The following is a 20,387-nucleotide window of genomic DNA, read 5'->3' on the forward strand; positions in this document are numbered from 1 at the left end:
CTGCCTGCCAGAGACCCCGGAGTAAGTGCTGCCTTCAGAGAGCAAAGTGGAGCCTTTGTTGCCCACACCCAGCTCCCCTGGCTCTAGCAGCACAGAAATATTGGCACTGGGAAGAAAGCCTGCCAATATTGGCTGTGCTGCTCCAGGCAGGGTGGTGAGAGCCGCTGAGGAGGGGCTGAGCCCCCGGGGTCTAAGGAGAGAGGGAGGTGTCCCTTGCACTCCAGTAATGTCAGGCTGAAGGCACCAAGCTGAGAGGGAGATCTTTACTGTTTTCCGTATAAAAATGTCCATCAGTTGGGGGTCATAGGGGTTGAAGGAAGATGCTCATACAGCAACAGCAAGGTGGGCCACCCGGCAGCCTTTCCACCCTCTCTCATGCAGGCCTTGCTCAGAGTCCCAACCGGTCCACAGGTCCAGGGTGAACAGTGAGAGGGGTGAGAGGTGGAAGGCTCAGCAAGAGAGCAGAGGAGGATCAGCGGAGGTCAAGAGAAGGCCAGAATCCAGGGTCAGGCTGTCTGGAACAGGAAGTAAAATGGGCCGAGATGGGGCGAGCCCCAAGTATGACTCCCACCTCCCTAGAGCACCAGCTCTTTGCAGACCCAATCCCCTGCATGCACAGGAGGGAACCTTCTCTTCCACAGCCCCTGGGAGGGGGATCCTGCTGAGACCCTCCCCCACCCCTTCAGCTGTTGTGGGAGGAGGAGGACTCCTACCCTGGTCGAAGTTGAGTTTCTTGGCTGGAGGAGTTTCTCCTAGCCCTTCGATATCCACCAGGTCACTGTTGGCGTCCGAGTCGTTCAGAGCACTGAGTGTCACATCTGGGAGAGGGGCACAACCTAGGTTCTAGGTTCCCTGATGGTCCTCCCCCACCCGCCCACTTCCCCAAGTTTCAAGCTCTCCCACTCTTCCTCCCTCCCTCCCCTACCCCAGCCACCCTCTGGGAACCTTCACTGGGAGAGGAAAAGAGATCTGTCCTTTGACCCAAGCCCAACTCTCTCACTGAACCTCAGATAGGACCTTTAATCCCCAGGCAGCAACTCCACAGCCCTTACCAGTCTTCTGTTTCTTTATGGGGGGACCGCCGGCCTCAGGGGCACTGGAGCTGCTTGGTGGAGGGGCAGCTGGAGGAGGTGACAAAACACCAGATGCCACCTTCTTGGGCCCTTTCTTGGGTGAATCAGCTGGAAGGGGGATGCCGGAGTCTTCATATACCTTGCGTTTCACGGTGGCCTTTATCTGAGCCCTGAAGAGAAGAGAGAGCAAGCTAGGAAGGGAGTCATCAGAGAGGCTAGGGGAAGCAGGGAGGGGAGGACAGGGGCAATGGGCCACTCTGAAAGAACACTGGGGAGCCCCTTCATAAGAATCCAGGTGAGGGCCCTGACTCTTTGCTAGGGTCCTCGTTTTCCTGAAGCCTTGCAGCCACTTAGGGCAAATGGAGCCTGAAGAGTGGAGTCCAACTGAGAGTGGGAAAGGCCCGTCTTCTAATTCTCTTCTGGGAGAGATGTATGAATGTGGAAGGCTACCAGGTAAGCCTGGGTGACCTACCAGGAGATTGAGACTTATTAATAGATCCTGATCCGCTAGCTCAGAATCATAATATCCCTGGAAACACCACAGTAGAGTCTCAAAAGATCTGTATAAATAACCAGGGACTTCCTATTACCAAATTCAAGTATTGGGTGTCTCTGGAAACCTAAAATCGTATTCTTGTAAGGTCCTGATTACCACAGCATTTTAGTGACTTCTGACCAATTGTGACAATTCTTTTATTCTTTCAGTTCTCCAGGGACTTTGTTGCTAACAAAACTAGCAACAAAGTAGGAAAGATGTTGAGCTGGAAGGGAGTTTGAGGAAGATGGAACAATGGGTATGGAGGAAGAAAGCTGCCCACCCGCCCTTTCTCTGCCAGCCAACCCTCCCTCACACTGTCCGTTCCTTGATGACACAGCTGATGTGATTAAGATCGTCCCCAAATCGCTTCACAGCAGCCCTCAGCATCTCTATCTCCGTCTCCGTCCACTTGGCACTGTCAGAAGGGGAGAAGGGAATAGCGAAAGTGGGAGGAAGAGGGGTGTGGAGCCAGCCCACAGGCTACGCATTCCACAGCAACCAGCCTCCTCCCCGCGATGCCTGGGGCCCCTTGCATAAAGAGGTCCTCCTTAAAAAAACAAAAACAAAAGCAAAAAAAAAAAATTCTTAAGGCGCCGTGGGAACCCTGCGGACCTCCAACCACACGATATTGTAACAACCGCCACCTTAGAAGAAAACTTCTCCCCCATCAACGTGAAACAGCTGCTTATGTAAACAGCCCACTGAAACCCATCCAACAAGTGGGGGTCTTACAGACAGAGCCTCTAAACACAGTCTGCTGCAGTCTGACAGAATTCCACATGATTTGGGGGGTGGGGTGGTGTGGGTAGTGGTGGCGGTCTATGGTCTACCAGTTCGCAGCAGGGTAGAGCTGTGAAATGAGTCCGGATTATGAGCCTCGGTCTGTGGTTTATCTGTCATTCATTCATTCAACAATCATTTATTAACACCTACTCTGCGCTGTGCCAGGCACAAAGGGAAACTAACATCTGTCCCTGCCCTAGAGAGTGTCGGTGTCTGTGATCGAGACCCAGCGTCCGCTCTCAGCGTCCATCTCCCAGCCCGGGCTCACGTACCCCGCGGGGGAAGAGTCGGCCACGGGATGCAGCTGCATGGTCAGCTCCCCGAGCTTCGTGAAGGCGGCGCCCGCCGCGGAGAAGATCTCTCCGACCTGGGGGGCGGGGCAGCATTACGGGGGGCCGGCGCACAGTGCCGCGCCGGACCGCCCGGAGCCCCTAGCCCCACCCCAGGCTGGACATCCCGCCCGGGATGGAAGAGCCGGGAGCCAACTTGGGGGCCCCGCCCTCCCGTGGCCGCCAGGGAGCGCTGTCCGCGAGGGAGGTCGAACCTTTGTAGACGCTGACGTCATGGCCCCGCGCGCCTCCTCACGGAGACGTTGCCGCCGCCGCTACCTCGGAGCCGGGACCACGGAGAGCAGGGCGATCGAACGGCTCCTGCCCCCGCGCAGGAAGTCCCGCCCCTTCCCGCAGCTGATTGGCTCCAGCTCGGCCGCTCACCGCCTCACCGCCTCGGCGCGCGGGAAGGAGAGTGGAAGACACCGCCTCGCTTCCGGCCCGGCTTCACTCCACTTCCGTCGAGGGGTCGGGACTCCCTATTTGGAGTCCGATCTCCAGCCCGGATGCCTGCCCCTCAACCCATGCACACACACGAGGCTTAAGAGAGCAGTTTCTCTTTATTGTGTAACGAGACAAGGCGAGGGGGCCGGAGGGGCAGGGAACGGCCAGCCCCGACCTCCCTCCACTGGAGCCGGGCGCCAGAGGTTGAAGAACAAGGGATTCGGTCTATCGCCAGGGAAACCCAGTCCGCAGAGGGCGCCAGACTGGGGGTGGGGCGGGTGTGACTGGGTGGGGAGAGTCTTTAAATAGAGGAGGGGGCTGGAGAGGGGGAACGCGACGGTGCTCTAGCGCACCATGTATTCCTTGCGCTTATTGAGCCGAACTTGGCAGAAAGAGAAGCCTCCGAGGAGGAGGTAAAGGCCCGCGGCGATGAAACAGTTGTAGCTGACTTGCTCGTAAAGGTTGTATATGTTCTGGGGGCCATTCCTAGGGGTGGGGATTAGGCAGAGAAATATCGGAAACATTATTAACAGCAGGCAACATTTACAGAGCACTTACTATGTGCCGGGTAACCGTTCTAAACGCTTTTACGTGTATTATCTTAATCTTCATAACCCTATGGGGTGAGTTCTGTTATAGCATACACTTTGCATAGGTGGAGGAGGCACAGAGAAATCAAGGAAAATACCTAAAGAAGCCACACCTAAAGCGGTGGGTTTAGGATGGCCGCTGGGGTCTGACTCCCAAGACTGCTCCTGTGCGCTAAACAGAGGAGCCAGTTCCCTAGCCTCTGGGCCCCAAGCATCCAGCCTCCTGCAATTCCCCGCCCATGATTCTGACCACTTCCCACGCCTCTCCACTTACTCAAAATCTTTCTCCGTTAAGGGAACGTCTTCAATGAGCACAGCGGAATGGACATTGAAAAAGATTCCGAGCATTATCTGCAAAAAGGGAAAGGGTAGGTTGTTGAACTCAGGCACCTGACCTGGTCACTGCCTGAACTCCTCCCACTTCGAATGTTGCCACAACATCTGGGTATGGGAATTACCAGAATGAGCTGGGATTAGGGATGGCTGTTGCCGGATTTGGACTCCAGTCATCCGGAACAGGGCATGAATGGTGACATAGAGAAGACTTGGCTGGGGCAAGGGTTAGGAATAATGAGCAACCAGGAACCAGATTATCATCCTCTCCGGAGGCGTCATTATCACGGGACAGGGAGGAGGGGGTCAAAGGGAATCGGCACTTCTCCATATTACTTCTTCCTGAAGTGGGTCGGGTAGAGTCCTCGGGAAACAAGGCCCAGCTATCCATTTCGGGAACAAGTTCTCCCTTTCCCCACTGCCCTCCATTCAGCTCAAGGATCTCTCAAGAACGTAGCTCTTCTTCCTCTTACCTTGAGGGTACTCCAAATTGACCAGCCCCGGGGCCCATTCCAAGCTTCAGCTCCCCCTCTCCCTTCCAATTCCCCATTTCTCAATTCAGTTCTGTCTCGTTCTCCAGCCAGCGGCTAATCAACCACCCCCTCCGGCCTGTCTGCTGCTTTAAAACGCCTGGTGTCTCCTAGCCTTCCAGCCCTCCAACACCCGGGCCCCTCAGGCCCTCTCCTCTCCGGTTGTCACAGGGCAGTCCCCTCACCAACATGATCACTCCCCAGGCGCTGAGGACGATGCCGCAGGCGGCCAGCTTGGGCCCACAGCACAGAAGCGACGCCATGAAGAAGGGAGTCGGGGATCGCCTAGATGTGGGCCAGATAGGAAGGCGGTGAGAGGAAGCCCCGATGAGCGGGGGGGGGAAGAGAGCTGGACTTGGGGGCTCGCGGAGGACCGAGAGCAGGGAGAGCGACTGAGGGGGCGTGGCTTCCGGGCCCAACCATCGGGCTGGCGGGCAGCAGGCGGAGAACGCTGGCGCCTCCGGGTCCTCTCGGACTTCGGCGGGAAAGGGCGGTGTTTCTGAAATCGTAGCGGCCCCTCGGGAATCCCTTATTGACCCATATGTAGCTGGGGTGCGAGTATTGCAGGAGCAAAGTTCTCCGGTTTCTTGGATTTCCCCCCTCTCCAGTTTGGAATGGGAGGAGCCAGTATATCATGTGACCAAGTCTGGCAAGTCACGTGACGAGGAAGAAATGGTAGCCCGGCCTCAGGAAAGCTATTATCTCTGGCGGAGCTCCTGGTAACCTTGGCGATGCGCTCTCAGCAGCCGAGGATTGAAATTATGTCATTTTTCTCTCAGATACCTTAGTCTCGGGTGGTATCCTGTGATGGAGACGTGGTAAGTGAGACATAGAGATTTACACCGAGAGAGAACGCCTCTATCTCCTCTCTACTCATCCTTACCCTTTAAAATAGACACTCTGACACAGTAAAAGAAGACATAGAGCCCCTTCCCGAGCCCAAGCGTGCTGTTCTGGCTAGAACGCTTTAAAATTGCTGAGGGTTCTTGGCATTGGATATACTTAAGTAACGTTTTGTTACCAAACACGAAATACTGAAGAGTTGTGGTTGCCAAATCCAGGAAAAATATGGGCGTTAGGAAAAGTCCAAGGAAAGCAGATTCAATGAACAAGCTGTTAAGGTGAGTGGCCCTGCCAAATGTGCTGGAGAAAGGAATAAGTACACACAAATGTCAATTTTCTTCCCTACCGTAAACCAAGGAAACTGATCATAGGTCCTTTGAACAAGGTAGAGTACAAGATTTAAAAAATATGAATGGATCATACCCTCCAAAGAAAAAGTTTGTATACCTCACTGGTGAAAAACAGATTTGTAATAATTATTCAGGGAAATAGTGGTGTTTGAAGAACACAGTTTTGCACTGAGTATGTTGTACCTATTCTAGTGAGGACAGTGGTCATGGCGTAATTGAGAGGGGTCACTTTGATCCCAAGACCCCAGAACCAGACAAATACTGTCAGTGGTTAGCGTAACTTTGTGGTATTTTTCCATTTATTTTGTGTAGATTGTTCTTAAAAGGGTCGTGAAAGAGAACTTGGAACCTGGGAAACACTTAGAGACCCCAGAGTACTGAAGAGCCTGGGATAGTGGCCTTGAGACATTATTTCGTGTTTCTTTTTTTTTTTTTTGCGGCACGCGGTCCTCTCACTGTTGCGGCCTCTCCCGTTGCGGAGCACAGGCTCTGGACGCGCAGGCTCAGCGGCCATCATGGCTCACGGGCCCAGCCGCTCCGCGGCATGTGGGATCTTCCCGGACCGGGGCACGAGCCCGTGTCCCCTGCATCGGCAGGCGGACTCTCAACCACTGCGCCACCAGGGAAGCCCTCCTGTCTCTTTTGTTTGAGACTGTTTGGAAGGAAGCCATTTGGGGGTGAAAGTTTTTATTTTGCCTTAGGGGCACCATTCTCATTCAGGGACTTTTGGGGTAGGTGTGTGAATAGGAGACACAGGGGTGGAGACAAAGTTGCCAAAGAAGAGTCAGGAATTTTTAAGTTGGCCAGGCATGAAGTCAAGCTCCTGGGAAAGGAGAATTAGTTGAGGTAGTCGATTTCTCCAAGAAATCTTCCTCACCCTCCCCACCCACCCCACCATTCTCTGGATGTTTTGCAAGTAAGGTCAGTGCCTCAGGCTACGGCAGGGTACCGTTGTGCAGGTACTGCCCCAAATCCAGGGCCAAATCCAGCCTGCAGCCTGTGCACATCCCTGTAGCGAAGCACAGGGTTTTGTTCTGTGTTTTTGCATTTTAAAATGGTTGACTAGACCAAAAGGAGGATGTTTTGTGACACAGGAAGTTCATATTTCACTCTCTGTAAATAAAGTTTTATTGGAACACAGCAAAACACAAAAAGTTTTTATTGGAACACCACACGGTGCCTGTGGCTGCTTCCGTGCTACAATAGGAGAGTTGAGTTACTGTGACGGACTGTGTGGCCTACAAAGCCTAACATATTATCAGGCCCTTTACAGAAAAGTAAAGGCCCTTGGGCTCATGGGATGCAGATGTAGGGGGTTTAATTGGGGGAGGAAATAGAGCCTCTGCAGCAGAGACTAGGAAACCATGAAACTCAATATGGAACTGTCAGTCCCAGAGCTGATCTGCAGTCTTCCCGGTGGGGGTGTCCCAGAGCTCAGATAGTGATGCTGTTCTCGATGAGGCTGGGCTTTAGGTATTCATAGGGCAGGTCAAGTTGCTCATTCCGGGCTGTAATCTCCCTTTCCAAGTTTTCCAGATCTGTTTGGAATTGGTTTAGTATAGACTTGGCCTTGGGGTCTGAGAAATACCTTTCTTTGTGACGCCCCAGAGGCACCTAAGAAAGAACAAAGGATCAGTCAGTTTTGAGTCAGACACACCTAGAGCCTAGCCCTTCACTCTTCTGTTTCCCTTCCAACTGTCATTTCCCTTTCACCAGGGTCCTCTCTTACCATGTCTGGCTGGCGGCGCCCCAGATGCCATGTGACGACCATTTGAAGACAGGCCTGTCGGACATCAGGTAGTGAGCCCATCACCGTGGCCATTGTCACATCTTCCTTGGTGGTAGGTGGGGGCATCCGCATTGTGCATGGGGCATTAGGGACCCAGGCATACCAGTCCAGCTGGGGGAAGAAACTGCAACCCTAGGATCCTGGTACTTACGGTTTGAACCCCCATCTCTCCCTTGGGCATCCCAAGGTCCAGACACTTGCCTTCAAGGACCTGGGCTTTCAGCTCTCCATACCTGGCCCTGGTTGATGGCCTCATGCTGAGCAGTGCACGTGAAGACACACATGGTAAGGAAATGGCAGAGTTGATTCTGGGACTGGAAGGAGATGGGGAAACCTGGGCAGGAAAGAAACAGGATTTAGAGGCTACAGTCTGAGAAGAGAGAAATAAAGGCCGAAGACTTGGGATGTCTACATTTTGGAATTGATTGTTGTTTGTTTAGTTCATTTATTCAAATATATTTGCATCAGACATGGATTTCAATTCAGATTCAAGTAATATAGTTGGGTTACCTTAGGCCAATTACTTAACTTCTCTGAACCTCAACCTCTTGACCTGTAAAGTGTAGATGATACCTATTTTATAAATGAGATAATCACCTGGTGTGGAACAAGTTCTCAATAAATAATAAGTATTGTTATTTTGGAAGGGTTGGGGGCTGAAAAGTTCTGAGTGGTCAAAAATCCTCTGCCTCAAAAAGTGGCTGAGAATTTAGGGATGCTTCCTCCTATTCCCAGGTAGGGAATTACAAGTGTCTGAATTATAATGTGAAGGATAAGCGAAGTCATAGATTTATAGGGTCATAGCCAAGAGAGGCTTTCCGCAAAGAGTATGTCAGGCCATTCAATTCACAGTGGAGGTGGGGGGTTCAGAGACCCAGAAATCCTGTCAGTTAAGTGGAACAAATGTAATCACTTCCCTTTTGTAGATTAAAAAAAAAAACAAAAACCAAAGACAAGGAGATTAAACTGCTTGTCAGGACTGCATAATTGGGAGAAGGCAGAGGCTGATCTTGAACTTGGGTTCCTGACTGCTAATCTCAGGCCGTTTTTAGCACACTTTCTCCAAAGAGTCTGTTGGGAAAGTGAGGCGAAGGTGAGCTATGAGAACTGAAGGACAGTGGAGGAAGAGAGAATGAGAGGCACTTAGTGGAGGTTAAAGTTCACATGTGGATGTTTATTTTCATTTTCCAAAGGTGGATACTGGTTGGGGAAAAGATGGCCAGGGAGAGGAGGGGTCTCCTGGTAGCACGTGGAGCCCAAGGGACATACCGAGATGTACTAGAGAAAGTTTGGTCCTGGAAGGGGGTAGTGCAGACACAGATTCCCTAGGGAGACGCTCCCTCCAGAGGGTGGGTGTTGTGTTACTGCTCACGGCACCCTCAGAGGCCGGCCATAGCGGCTCCCCAGCAAATGTTTGTAGTTGTCCCACAGAGGCAGAGATGTTGGTGCAAAGTATGAGGGGCGGGGACGCAAGGACAATTTGGAGCAGAGTCCAGGCTGGCCCACGTGTGAGAGAAAGAGGAGGAGGAATCTAGGAAGAGCTCAAGAAAGGCTGTTTCTTCCCCAGAGGTTAGAATGCAGTTGGGGTCCTAAAGACGGTGGCTGGATCCTAGCAGCAGTGGGGAGAGGCTGGATTGGCCAAAGAAATGTGAGCCCCAAGGGGCAGGGCACCGAGTTCAGGGTTGAGCCAAAGCGCGCAGAGCACTGTGTTTGCATCTAGAAATGACCTTGCACTGTGGTCAGCGTGCAGTAGGCCTGGACTTTCTATGCGTGTGCTGGACAGTAGCAAGCAGGAGGAGAAGAAGGAGAACAGAAGGGGTCATTACGGGCTTTGGTGGAAGAATCTTCCCATTTATATCCTCAAGTAGGAATAGACAAGCATGAGGAGAGAACGTGAGCCTCAGCAGGGCCTGGGCAGATCCCTTGCTGGCTCAGGTTCTGGCCCTGTGGCGTCACATGCTGTGGCAGGTTAGGGGATGGGGTGGAAGTAAAGGTTGATGGCCAGGGTCTCTGCGGAGGATGATCCTGGGGTATCTAGAATTGTCCTGAGTCTTAGGAGGTGGGAATGGGATTCAGATGTTTGACATGTGGAGGGAGAGGGGGTGGCATGAGGGGTTGGGGTCCTGAACCCAGACTCTGCTTGGGCAGAGTGTCCAAGGAGCTCCTGTCCCTGGGGAGGGCTCTCACCTCGGTTCTGGGCCTGGCACAGCCCCACCTCAGTGATCTCCCGACACCAGGCCTGCAGCTCAGGGTCCCCTCTCACGACGTCATCCCCGTGGTAGAAAAGGTGGATGATCCCCTCCACGTAGCTGTCCAGGGGAGAAGGGAGGTGAGCTCCTTGAGATGAGAAAGCTTCGGCCTTTGACCCCTGCACTTTTCCATGGTCTCTGCCCAGCTGACTCTCAATATGTCTGAGTATAGATTCTTCAAGACCTGCCTTTTGGGTCATTCCCAACTCTTTCTACAAACTAGTCTAGAGAGGAAGGACACGTGGGTCATTAGTTCTAGGAATCCCTATACATGGTTGACAGCCATTCTCCCTGACAAAACCCCTGATTTTTCCAGATCCCTTCGCCTCCCAGTCCACAGCTTTCCCAACGTAGGTTCTCTGTCCCCAGCCTTCTCCTTCTCAGGCCGTAACGCACTGACTCACGCTTCCTCATCTCTCCCCAGGATCCAGTCCTTTGCTCCTCTTGTCTGGACCTTCTTGTTTTCAGGTTCCTTTTGCCCCATGCTGACCTCAGGCCAGAGCCCCACTCGCCCTCTCCCCTGCCGCATTTCTCGGCTCCCCGTCTCACCCACCGGGCAGTGATCTCCCAGAGCCGTAAAGCATCGCAGGCATAGAGAGCACCCGGGATTCCCAGCAGGCCGCGGTCAGCCAGGTTGTTGGGAGGACAGAGGGAGCAGTAGGTCAGCTGAGCCAGGGCCCGGCGGAGCAAGTGCACGTGGCCCCCTCCACCGGTGCTCACTGCCTGGGACAAGAGAGATGCGAGGCCTTGAGGAGGAAGCCAGCACACAGTATATAAGGGGTTCAGGTGTGGCATTTTCACATTTAGAGACGTAGATATAAAGGGACAGGCTCATGGGTTTAAGGGTCAGGACATTCACCCAGGTTGGTCTGGGATCTTGAAAGTGGCAGGAAATCGTAGAGAGTCAGACGGTGAGGCAGCCCCATGCCCCATCCCCTCCTTACCTTATCAAATATACCTCCGTCTGAGAGGAGTTGGGTCCGTGCCCGGGTGTTGATTTCCATCGTGTAGCGGATGTGTGGGATCAGGAGCTGGGATGGGGGAGATTAGAGGGGGTGGTTTATGGAGGACATGCTTGGGTCCTTCCTTGTAGGCAGCATGGAGGCTACTCTTGATGCTTTCCTCCCTTGACAGGCTCCTCTCTTCCTGCTTCTGTGATCACTCACTCTCGTGATCTTTTTGCCCCTGTGAGTCAGGCTCTGGAGCCAGACTGACCTGGGTTTCACTCTACACTTCAGCGCTCACTTTGATACTCATCCAAGGTACCAGACCTTCTAAGTGCTGACCTGTCTATCTCCTGTCTAGCCCCTCGCCTGTCAACAGCGGGTGATAATAGGGTCTTTTGTCTCAGGAGGCTGTGGTGATGCTTATGGGAGTGATGTATGAAGAGTTTTTAGTCCACACAGAAGCCCTTAGATACTAGCTGTTATCGCTTATCTTTATGATTTCCACCTGGGGTGTAGGTGGCCTTTGAGAATCAGCCCCTTTTAATTTGCTTTTATACTCTGTCACTTACAACCTCACAGCTTAAATTAGCCTCTCTACTCCTTACCAAAGCCACGCCTCCACCCCCTGGTCGCTTCACTGTTGGTTTTTTGGGGGGTGGGTTCCCTTAGGGAGATAGAGGAGCCATACTGAGCCACGTATGTAAGCAGCAGAGCGGCTGTCGTCAAATCTCCCCCCACCCCCAATTAGGCAGTGAGGTCCCGTCTATACTTTATAGCTTTTCAAGAAATGGCTTTTCCTTAGCTATTAAAAACGGCCATCTCATCCTCACATGCATTTCTTTTTATCTCAGACTATTTTGTCTTCATTTACACCCAGTTTATGTACAGGTTTCACGTAGCATTGGTATTTATCTGAGCTGTTGCTGGACACAGGGTGTGAGGCAGAGATAACTCTGGTGCCAGGAGGTCAAAGCAGCTCACATTGGACTGAAACTTTTCACAAAGTTCGTGAAAGGTGCTGAGTGTCATGGAAAGCCCACAGTCCACATGAGGAGCAGAGATACCTTGGGACAAACAACTCTTAACAAATCATTGCAAGAACTAATTTTTTCTAGCTTTTAGCCTGTGTCACACTATTAGGTCGTTTCAGCCTTCAGCAACCCCATGATGGGCCTCCTGTCATCCCCATTTAGACCTGAGGACACTGAGCTCACGTCTGGGAAGCACAGAGGTCAGGATTCAGGCTTCAGACCCCGGCAGTCCGAAACCACAGCCTGTGCAGGTCACCTCTGGGACATTGCTGGCCTGGCTCTCCTGTGTGTACTGATAACGATGCAGCTGTTTGCCATGACGTCGCTGTGGGCATGGAGATAGTTGGGCAGAGGGCTGAACTCGTAAAGGGGGATTTTCAGTGTGCCTAGAGGCTTAGCCTCTTCAGGGTGAGCAGGAGACGGTGGTGCAGGAGCACCGTGAGATCAGTAAAATCCAAGATGCTGCCCATCACACTGGTCTCCATCTTGTCTGTGTCACCCCAGACTCGGAGAGGCCACAGCCACTGTTGGCCAGGCTTGGGGGTCGGGCGAGGCCCCCGGCTGAAACACAGTTCAGTCGTTCTCCTTGCCAGGTGCTCACTTGCATGTCCTACCAACATTTATGACTCCCTGTACCTCAAACTGAACCTCATTTTTGCTTCCCAACTGGCTTCTCTCCTGGCTTCCCTGTTTCTGACAATTGCTCTGGTTCATAAGCTTGTATCAGGTTCATCCCTTCTCTGTCTTGTTCCCTATATCTAAAGTGTCATCAAGATTTTGAGGACATTTTTACTCAAGCACAAGCCTTATGTCACTGCCTTCTGCTGAGCAATAGATGCTGAGCTCACTCTTTCATAAAATGACAGGATTTCTAGGTCAGTCTGCAATACCCACCCTTGGGCTTCTGGGTGTTGCAGGAGCTTAGACCTCTGACCTTTCTGTCTCCGGTCTGATATCCAGGCTTGCCGCAGCTACTATGCCCTCCCTTCCCCAATTCTGATTCTGCTGTGCCGCTCTCCTTGCCTCTTGACCTGCTCCTACTTAGCAAACTCAGTTGGGGTGGAACATACTCCATCAGTACTCTAGTGTTTATCGCTGTCTCTTGTGGTTTCAGATTCTAGATCCAGCTGTTGTTCTCTGGGTAGTTCTTATGGGCACCACTTGTCATTCTGGCTAAATCGTAAATCTCCTAAGGCAGGATCAAGGCTTTTGTTTTACTAGCAATATTCCAGCTGTACTCTAGGCCCATTGCTAGATTGTCAGATCTCTGAGAATTTCAGAGGGTTTCCTTAGTAATATGTCCTGAAGAAACCTTAAGTGACTTGACTTAATTAAACCACAAGTCTCAAAATATTGATGCAGTCTTCCTTCTGTTCTCACCTCTTTCTTTCACAGAGTGATAAAAATTTTGTTTTGCTGCTGCAATATCGTTTGATACTGGGCTGTTTCCTTTCTCTAGGGTCTGAGTGAAGGGGGACATGGAGGGTAGAGGTTGTACCTTGAAGACCGGGTGCAGCCCCGGGAGGCACCTCATGGTGGCCACAGCAATGACCTCAGCCAGCAGGTGGGTGTTCAGCAGATGGTATTGGAGCTGGTGCAGTTGGAAATCTGAATTTCGGACCCAGGACTTTGCCAGGAGCCAGGCAAGTGGAGGATCTGAGGGCAGGAACAGTGGTGGGGTCGGAGAGCTGGGGCTGGGAGACTGGATCTGGGAGAAAAAGAGAAGTTAAGCCTTCATTGAACTCCTACTTTATGTGTGACATTACGGCCAGCAGTCTTGGGGAAACAGATGAGTAAGTACGATTATCGCGTCCAGGAGGTATAATCTAGGAGGAGGAATGAGGCCTCTCCCACCCTGCCTCTCACTAGCTGTGGCACTGTGCGAGCACCATGGTCGTCGGGTTGAATGCAGGGGAGTCTGAAGCAGGGAGTCCAGGGAGGAGATCCTGGCAGTGGTCTGGGAGAAACGTGATGGGGGTCTGAGTTATGGTGGGGGATGGAAGGGGAAGCTGGGTGTGGGAGATAATTGACAGTATTTGTTAACTAACTATTAAGACCAGTGGGAGAAAAGAGAGGGGACTGAGAGATTAAATAGCGATTCTCAGAGTATGTTCCCAAGCTAGCAGCATCCGCATCGCTTTGGAACTTGTTAGAACTGCAAATTCTCAGTCCCCATCCCAGACCTACTGAATTGGAAAGTCTCATGCTGGGACCCAGCAAGCTGTGTTTTAACAAGCTGTCTAGGTGATTCTGATACACACTAAAGTTAGAGAACCATCGGGTATAGGACGAGAACTCCAAAAGGCCATTATGACTCTTGAACAAGTCCTGCCAGTTGGGTGAGTCAGGAGAAACCAGGCTTTAAGCGGAGTGACACGAGAACATGTCTCACTGTGTGAGGATGGAGTTTGGGAGTCAAGAGCCAGGGGCTGGTTCCTTGGGAGCAGAGGCGGAGGTGAACAGAAAGCAGTGTTGGGAGGCGGATGCCGAGGGCGCCCCACCTGGATGACCATGGGTAGCAGCTTCCCACTGGTGTCCATCTTCAGCATGACGAGGGGGGCAGCCAGGTACTGCTTCTCTCCTCGGATCACATTGGCTGGAATTCCATCCAGGAGAATGAAATCAGCTTCAAACAGGGAACTGTTCTGGGAAAAGGAGGAATGTATCCATCATTAGAGTTCGAAGTCTAACCCGAGAGGGCCAGGGCAAAGGGGGAAGACATTCAAGACGTTTATCTGAATTCTTGCCATCATCCTATGTCGGTTGCAGAGTCCTATCGGCAGAACCAGAGCATCTGGCCCGATTCCTCTCATCTTAAGTGAAGAAACAGCCTAGTGAGGGTAGACATCTTGCCCAGGGATGTGTGGTGGCAGATCTGATTTTAGAACCAGGCCTGCTCAGTCCCGTGTGCAAGCTGTCCCCTTGTCGAGATGGCCAGGTCTCTTCCCCACTATCCCTCGATGATCTGAACACCTGTGTTTAGCTGTCACCAGCTCAGCAAATGCTCTTTCACTCCCTAAAACTCACCTTCTCTGCCAAGTAATCCACAGAGGCTCCCCTGCCCAGCCCTGCCGCAGAGTCCAGCGCACACGTGCACACGTGCATACATGCACACGGCATGCTCACATCCTGCCTCGCTCGTCCTCCTCACATGTAGCTCACCTCTTCCAAACCCAAGTAACCCCCGCAGTTCTCCCCATCTGATGGCACATTTTCTACCCTTCTCCCTGCCCATGAACACTGCTGTCCAGAGCACTGACGTCAGCCAGGGAATGTCATTGTCCCTGCTGACACCTCTGGCCCCATCTGCACCCTGGGAATCTACCCTGTTTCCCCTCTACACCGGGAGCCTCTCATAATTTTCCCTACATACTTTATCACCTCTAGGTTTTTCTAGCACTGGAGTCTGGACCAAGGGTCTGTAGGTTACCACAGCCTCCCTTCCTTGACTCATCTTTGGTCCCTGCCCTTCACTACTTCTGGCCACACTGCCAAGGAGAGAACAACACAGGGTGGGAGGGGTACCTGGAGTTCTTTCTCCAGCTGGGTCCGTAGCTCCTCCATCCCCGAGGGCAGCACTAGCCGGGAGGGCAGAGAGGTGCAGCGTCTCAACAGCATGGGATTGGTGCCATTGAGGAACTGGTAGCCAAACAATTCATCGTCCTGCCAACGCTGGCGAACCTTCTCTGTGGGGTCGGGGTGGAGTGTAGGAGGAGGATGTTTACACAGCCGGGATGTCCCTCCTCCAGGCCCTACCCCAGTGATCCAGGCACATGACCATCCCATATCCAGCCCCTGCCTTTTCATCTGGGGCCTCTGAGAAATGACCCAGCACAATATATTCTCATCTGGGAGGTCTCGTGAGGGGCTGTGGAGTGTGAAGGTCGGGTCATCAAAAGGGGCCATCAAGGGGTTATAGAGACCTGGGAACCACTGACCAGCCAGGGTATTCTTCTGGCCCCAGAAGATGTGATCAAAATCCTCAAAGCGGTTCCAGGAGCTCAGGAGGGTGTAAGCATGTTTGAGGACCATCTCCAGAGCCCTAGGACAGGAATCGAGCCATGAACCCATTTGCCAGTCCCTCAGCCGCTCACCATTGACCACCGTTTTTGGATCTCCCAGCCCTTTCGCCACTCTGAGCTCCAGGCCTGTTCTCACCCTGCCTTCAGTGTCCACTCAAAGTCCAGCCTCTTTTCCTCATGGAATCTCATATTGGCAGGTAGATCCTCCTCACAGCCCGCAGCTATTGTCAGGGGTAACCCTTCCTTCCATGTGGCCCAGCTAGGAGATGGGGACAAGGCTTCAGGGAGGGTGTCCAGGTCAGTGACGGGGGCTACCACTGAGAGGCCCTGTAGGTGGGTGGTCACCAGTATATCTGACGTCTTTCTTTCAGTTCCTTCTCTCGATGTTTCTGGAACACGTCCAATGCGTTGTTTCCTGCCAGGCGGGCTGGGGAGACATTAAGACAATTGGCCACGGTTTGTGTGGTCCTGTGCTCTCCTCTGCTCGTCCTCATCTTCCTTTCCGCCATCATAGGCCATGTGTTCAGTCAAGCTCTGTTGCTTTTATCTCTGGCCTTGCCTCACTCCATTGATTCCTGAGACACATTTATCTTATCATTGCCAACTTTGCACTCTGGGTTTTGCTAATCTCAACCCTCGTCTCTTGTCTTGAGACAACAATCTCATGTTTGACACCCTTTCTCGTCCCTTAACTCGTCTTTCCCCACCTGATGCTATTTCATCAGTATCTATGGTTGGAAAAAATCACCTTAAGTAAGGTGATAAAATCTTGGGAATTCCCTGGTGGTCCAGTGGTTAAGACTCTGTGCTTCCACTGTGCCGGGGTGGGGGGCGGGGGGGACACAGGTTCAATCCCTGGTCAGGGAACTAAGATCCCACGAGCCATGCGGCGTGGCCAAAAAAAAAAAGGTGATAAAATCTCAATCACTCATATGCCCATACCTATTTTCTACTATATATTGCTTTGGTTAATTTCTCATCTCCTGACCCTCACCTACCACACCTCAACTGTCCTCAAAAGGCTTTAGGAACAGCTGTTTGCTTTCTTTCCCTGACTTCACTCTTCTGAGATTTACCATCAGAGTCTATATTATCAACTTGTTCCTGTTCTTATCCGCATTTACACTCACCTGTCTCAAAGTGATGTATTTCGTGTTTCCATCCTTAATTGCCCTTGCCCTCATTTGCCTCTGTAATCATCTTTCTTATTTCCCATGGTAACAAATTATGTATTTGCTGTCCTCGTTCATTCCCACCCACCTGTCAGTGTGCACCCTCTCCCTCGTGGTTTTCTTCCATGTTTTCCCAACCAAATCAGCTCTCCAAGTCATATTGCTTATTGTTTCCCTTAGCTGCCTCCTCTTAGGGGTCACCCCCATCCCCTACTCCATGTGCTACCCTTACCTGCCCTGCCCTAACTTGTCCCTGCCCTAACTTGTTCCTGTTTCCCATCATTGCGGCAGCTCCCATCCCGTGTCCTCATCTTCTTGGAGGATGGGATCTGCACATCACTTATGTCCCTGCCCAGCCCCACTTGCAGCCTTTTTTATTCTGTGTATAAATTTGGTACTTTATAACTTTTTTCCAATGTCCTGTCTTCTCCACACTTAACCTGCTGAACACTCACTTTCATCAAGGCCCTCTGACCCTCCGCAGCCCTCCCCCACCCCTTCCCCAGCAGTTCCCCAGGCCCTGCATCCCCTCTCCCGACACTGCCCCTCACCGGTGCCCTCGGGCAGGCACAGCACGCTGTCGGCCTGCACCCAGCGGTAGCACGGGAAGGTGGCCTCCTGGAAGGCTACAGGGCCCTGCACCGTGATGTGGTCGCAGAACCATGCGTTGTCCACCAGGGAGTGGTGTTTGCGCAGCTTCACGAACTGCAGTGGTCCCAAGTCCTCGGGAATGTCATGCTCAAACTCCTCCTCCTGTGGGACCAGAACCCGGAGACTTAGTAGCAGGGTCCCAGGAGAGGCCGTTTTGCCTGCCGGGGGTGGGGTTGGGGGGTCAGAGGTGCGGTAGGGACAGGAGAGGAGGGGACCTTTGTGGAGGCTCCGTTGACAAGGCCTCCAAAGACAGCCTCCCTCGTTCCCTCCTCCGGACATCTGCGCGGTGTGTCTGACGCCCCATCGCACCGGGAGGAAGAGGGAGCGTGGCGCGTGGCCCGCAGTGTCTTGAATTGATGTCTGAGTATCAGCACCTTCATCGGTCCTTTGACTGAGCTCTCCCCGCTCCCTCATTCCTAGGAGCGTCCCATTTGACTTCTGATCCTATATTGACACTGGCCTGGGGTCATTTGGAGAAGGAGCTGGAGGCTGCGAGGACCAGGGCCGGCGGGAAGGGAGAAGGGGTATGCGCTCAGCCCGGGTCCTGGCTCCCGATCCTCTCCTGGCCCAGCCGCCCGGGCGTCCCAACACCTGGAAGTCCCAGCAGGCACGGTTCCGCAGTCGTTTCGCCCTCGGATCCCGCCCCTCGCCGGCCTCCCGCGTCCCGGCCGGGGTCTGTCCCCGCTCCGCCCGCTGACCTGGCCCCGCGCCGGCAACAGCTGCAGCTCCAGCTCCGTCTCCCCGCGCGCCCCGACCAGCCACAGCTGCACGCGGTCGTGCGACCCGGCGAAGAGTGCGGCCCCGGTGGCTACGCGGATGCGGTAGCGGCCCATGGCAGCCCCGGCGGCTTAGGCGAAGGGAGCCGGATGGGGCGCGCTTCTCGGGGTCGCCGGCCGGTATCGAGGCGCCTCAGGTCCCGGGCCTTTAAAGAGGGGCCCGCGTCCCCGCCCTCCTCACCACTTTCAGATGCTCCCAGTCCCCGCCCCAGACTAGCCCGAACCTGCGAGCCGCTGAGCCGGTTGCGGGGAAGGGCCGTCCCTCCCGGGCCGAGTGGAGCTGTGGGGCGATGAAGGGGCCTCCGCCTGGGTGAGGCCGAGAGCATGGAGGCGCCCGGGGTTTCTCTGAACCTCCGGGGGAGGCCTGGGGCCAGGCGCCTCGGGGTTGAAGGCAGCAGGATGAGGACACTTCCTGAGGTCTCCCGGCCTTTAGGAGAGCTAGGAGGAAGAGGGGGTGAGTCAGTCTTCCAAACGCAGGAGAAAGCCTCAGCTTTTCTGGGCTGGGACCCGGGAAAGACCATGGGCTGAGCCCTGGAAGGCCGGCCTGCTAGGCTGTGCTGGGCCCATGTGGAATGTCCTGCTCTGGACCCAGTGCAGCCCAGTAAGTCTTCAGTTCCTGATTTATACCTCATTTGAGCCCAGTCCTTCATTAAATGACCAGAGGTGCCCCAGGCTGCCTAAAACCTGGAAAAGTAACAGCTGAAAGACTTGCCCCCTCACCTCCACCCCCAGCCTCATATCAAACATGGCTGGATTAGGACCCTGGGCACACCAGATACTGAGGGAGGCCCAACTGAGGCAGGGCAGTGAAAGCCTCCTTTTGTCCAACCTTCATAGTGGCTGATGAGAATGTTAGGGACCAGGTGTTAGGCTGCAGTATGGAGTCACTTAGGGGACCCAGCATCTGTGGGCAGTTACCATGGACTTTGTCCCTTCCAAATGAATGCAGCCTCTTTCCCTTCTGTAGGTTCCAGGTAAATTTTTATTCCGGCCTCACTGACCGTGGTGCCTGCTTTCCCCACCAGAATTCAATTTCCTTCTAAAAAATTAGGTGTAAAGATTTTATTAGTCATGAAGTTCTACTTCTTTCGTCTTCCCTCTTGTCTTTGTACTGCTCACTGCCCCTCCTCCCCCCCCTCCACTATTTCCTGGTCCTTTGTGGCACTCAGGGCAGGAAACCAGGGAGCAGCGGTGGGGCCAGTGCTGGTTAAGGACTTTGTAAATGTCAGAAGGATGATTCAGGGCTCAGGCTTTACCACCCACCCAGGAAGCCTCTTGCAGGTCCCTCTCCAGGTCTTCTTGACCCAAGTCATTCTAAGCATCTGGCTCACAGTGGATGTGTTTGGCAGCTGGGCTAGGCCAGGGCAAGGTAAATTCTGCTTTCTTGAGCCAGACCCTCAAAAATGACTTGACATGTTGGTCATTGGTGGGAATGAGGGATTCCAGTCCTGCCTCCCAGCCTGCAAACCTTACGGAAGTGTCTGATCCTTACTGAGTGCCCTTCCCCTTCTTATCTTCTGGGCCCACTCCTGCTTACTACATCCTCAGTGCTCAGGGCTGGTGTCTGCCATATGCTGGCCCCCAGTGTCCTCCAGTTTGGGGTATCCTGTAATATCCAAATAGAGTGGCTCACATTCCCATCTTACGGAGTAGCTGAATCTGGCCTTTCCACACATGCCCTTCAAGGGTCACTTTTAGCTAGAAAAGAGAGTTTGCATCATACCTACTTCCAAAACCAGTCCAAACTTCAGCCTGCTTGTCTGCTGTTCCGTGATACCTTTTCTGCCCACTGGAGAGTTCTCAGAGGCAGGGTGGGGCGTGAATAATTAAGAGCAGTAATCCAAACTACTACATAGCTAATTAAGTTAATGTGTAAAACACTTAGAACGATGCCTGACAGTAGTCTCTGTATGTATATGCTGCTATTATGCTATTAT

The 20,387-nt window shown here is 53.1% G+C and overlaps 3 protein-coding genes and 1 long non-coding RNA gene across 12 annotated transcripts; 1 reads left to right on the forward strand and 3 right to left on the reverse strand.

Moving 5' to 3' along the window:
* Positions 1 to 248: 248 nt before the first annotated feature.
* BACC1 (BPTF associated chromatin complex component 1) lies at positions 249 to 3,076 on the reverse strand. Of its 3 annotated transcripts, none has more exons than XM_022596128.3 (6): positions 2,939 to 3,072; positions 2,667 to 2,761; positions 1,925 to 2,026; positions 1,053 to 1,243; positions 714 to 818; positions 249 to 511 (listed from the first exon to the last, which is right to left on the reverse strand). In XM_022596128.3, exons 1-6 carry the CDS (start codon positions 2,957 to 2,959, stop codon positions 507 to 509), a joined length of 519 nt encoding a protein of 172 aa, XP_022451836.1. In that variant the 5' UTR covers positions 2,960 to 3,072; the 3' UTR covers positions 249 to 506. The 3 variants fall into 3 exon arrangements, with proteins under 3 accessions (XP_022451836.1, XP_022451835.1, XP_022451837.1); XM_022596127.3 differs by having other exon boundaries at positions 249 to 515; XM_022596129.3 differs by lacking the exon at positions 1,925 to 2,026 and having other exon boundaries at positions 249 to 515; positions 2,939 to 3,076.
* A 435-nt stretch (positions 3,077 to 3,511) lies between these two features.
* Positions 3,512 to 5,036, reverse strand: RNASEK (ribonuclease K). Its single transcript, XM_022596135.2, has 3 exons — positions 4,806 to 5,036; positions 4,032 to 4,108; positions 3,512 to 3,653 (listed from the first exon to the last, which is right to left on the reverse strand). Exons 1-3 carry the CDS (start codon positions 4,881 to 4,883, stop codon positions 3,512 to 3,514), a joined length of 297 nt encoding a protein of 98 aa, XP_022451843.1. The 5' UTR covers positions 4,884 to 5,036.
* On the forward strand, positions 3,554 to 7,902 carry LOC111185977 (uncharacterized). The gene is made up of 4 exons (XR_002647713.3): positions 3,554 to 4,125; positions 4,675 to 5,438; positions 7,530 to 7,610; positions 7,790 to 7,902. It is a non-coding gene; the product is annotated as an uncharacterized LOC111185977 (long non-coding RNA).
* On the reverse strand, positions 6,918 to 18,595 carry ALOX12 (arachidonate 12-lipoxygenase, 12S type). 7 transcript variants are annotated; one of them, XM_089900539.1, is made up of 14 exons: positions 18,373 to 18,595; positions 17,575 to 17,776; positions 16,197 to 16,278; positions 15,988 to 16,110; positions 15,355 to 15,871; positions 14,559 to 14,642; positions 14,331 to 14,474; positions 13,328 to 13,537; positions 10,796 to 10,882; positions 10,405 to 10,574; positions 9,790 to 9,911; positions 7,836 to 7,936; positions 7,543 to 7,713; positions 6,918 to 7,427 (listed from the first exon to the last, which is right to left on the reverse strand). In XM_089900539.1, the coding sequence occupies exons 1-14, from the start codon at positions 18,505 to 18,507 to the stop codon at positions 7,248 to 7,250; spliced, it is 2,328 nt and encodes a 775-aa protein (XP_089756665.1). In that variant the 5' UTR covers positions 18,508 to 18,595; the 3' UTR covers positions 6,918 to 7,247. The 7 variants fall into 7 exon arrangements, with proteins under 7 accessions (XP_089756665.1, XP_022451844.2, XP_089756664.1 ...); XM_022596136.3 differs by lacking the exon at positions 14,559 to 14,642 and having other exon boundaries at positions 15,355 to 15,515; positions 15,768 to 15,871; positions 18,373 to 18,592; XM_089900538.1 differs by lacking the exon at positions 18,373 to 18,595 and adding an exon at positions 17,890 to 18,365.
* Positions 18,596 to 20,387: the final 1,792 nt, after the last annotated feature.

Source organism: Delphinapterus leucas, chromosome 19, assembly GCF_059928025.1.
Source record: "Delphinapterus leucas isolate spDelLeu-1000000601 "Yukka" chromosome 19, BTC_Dleu_Yukka2, whole genome shotgun sequence".
NCBI classification, from domain to species: domain Eukaryota; kingdom Metazoa; phylum Chordata; class Mammalia; order Artiodactyla; family Monodontidae; genus Delphinapterus; species Delphinapterus leucas.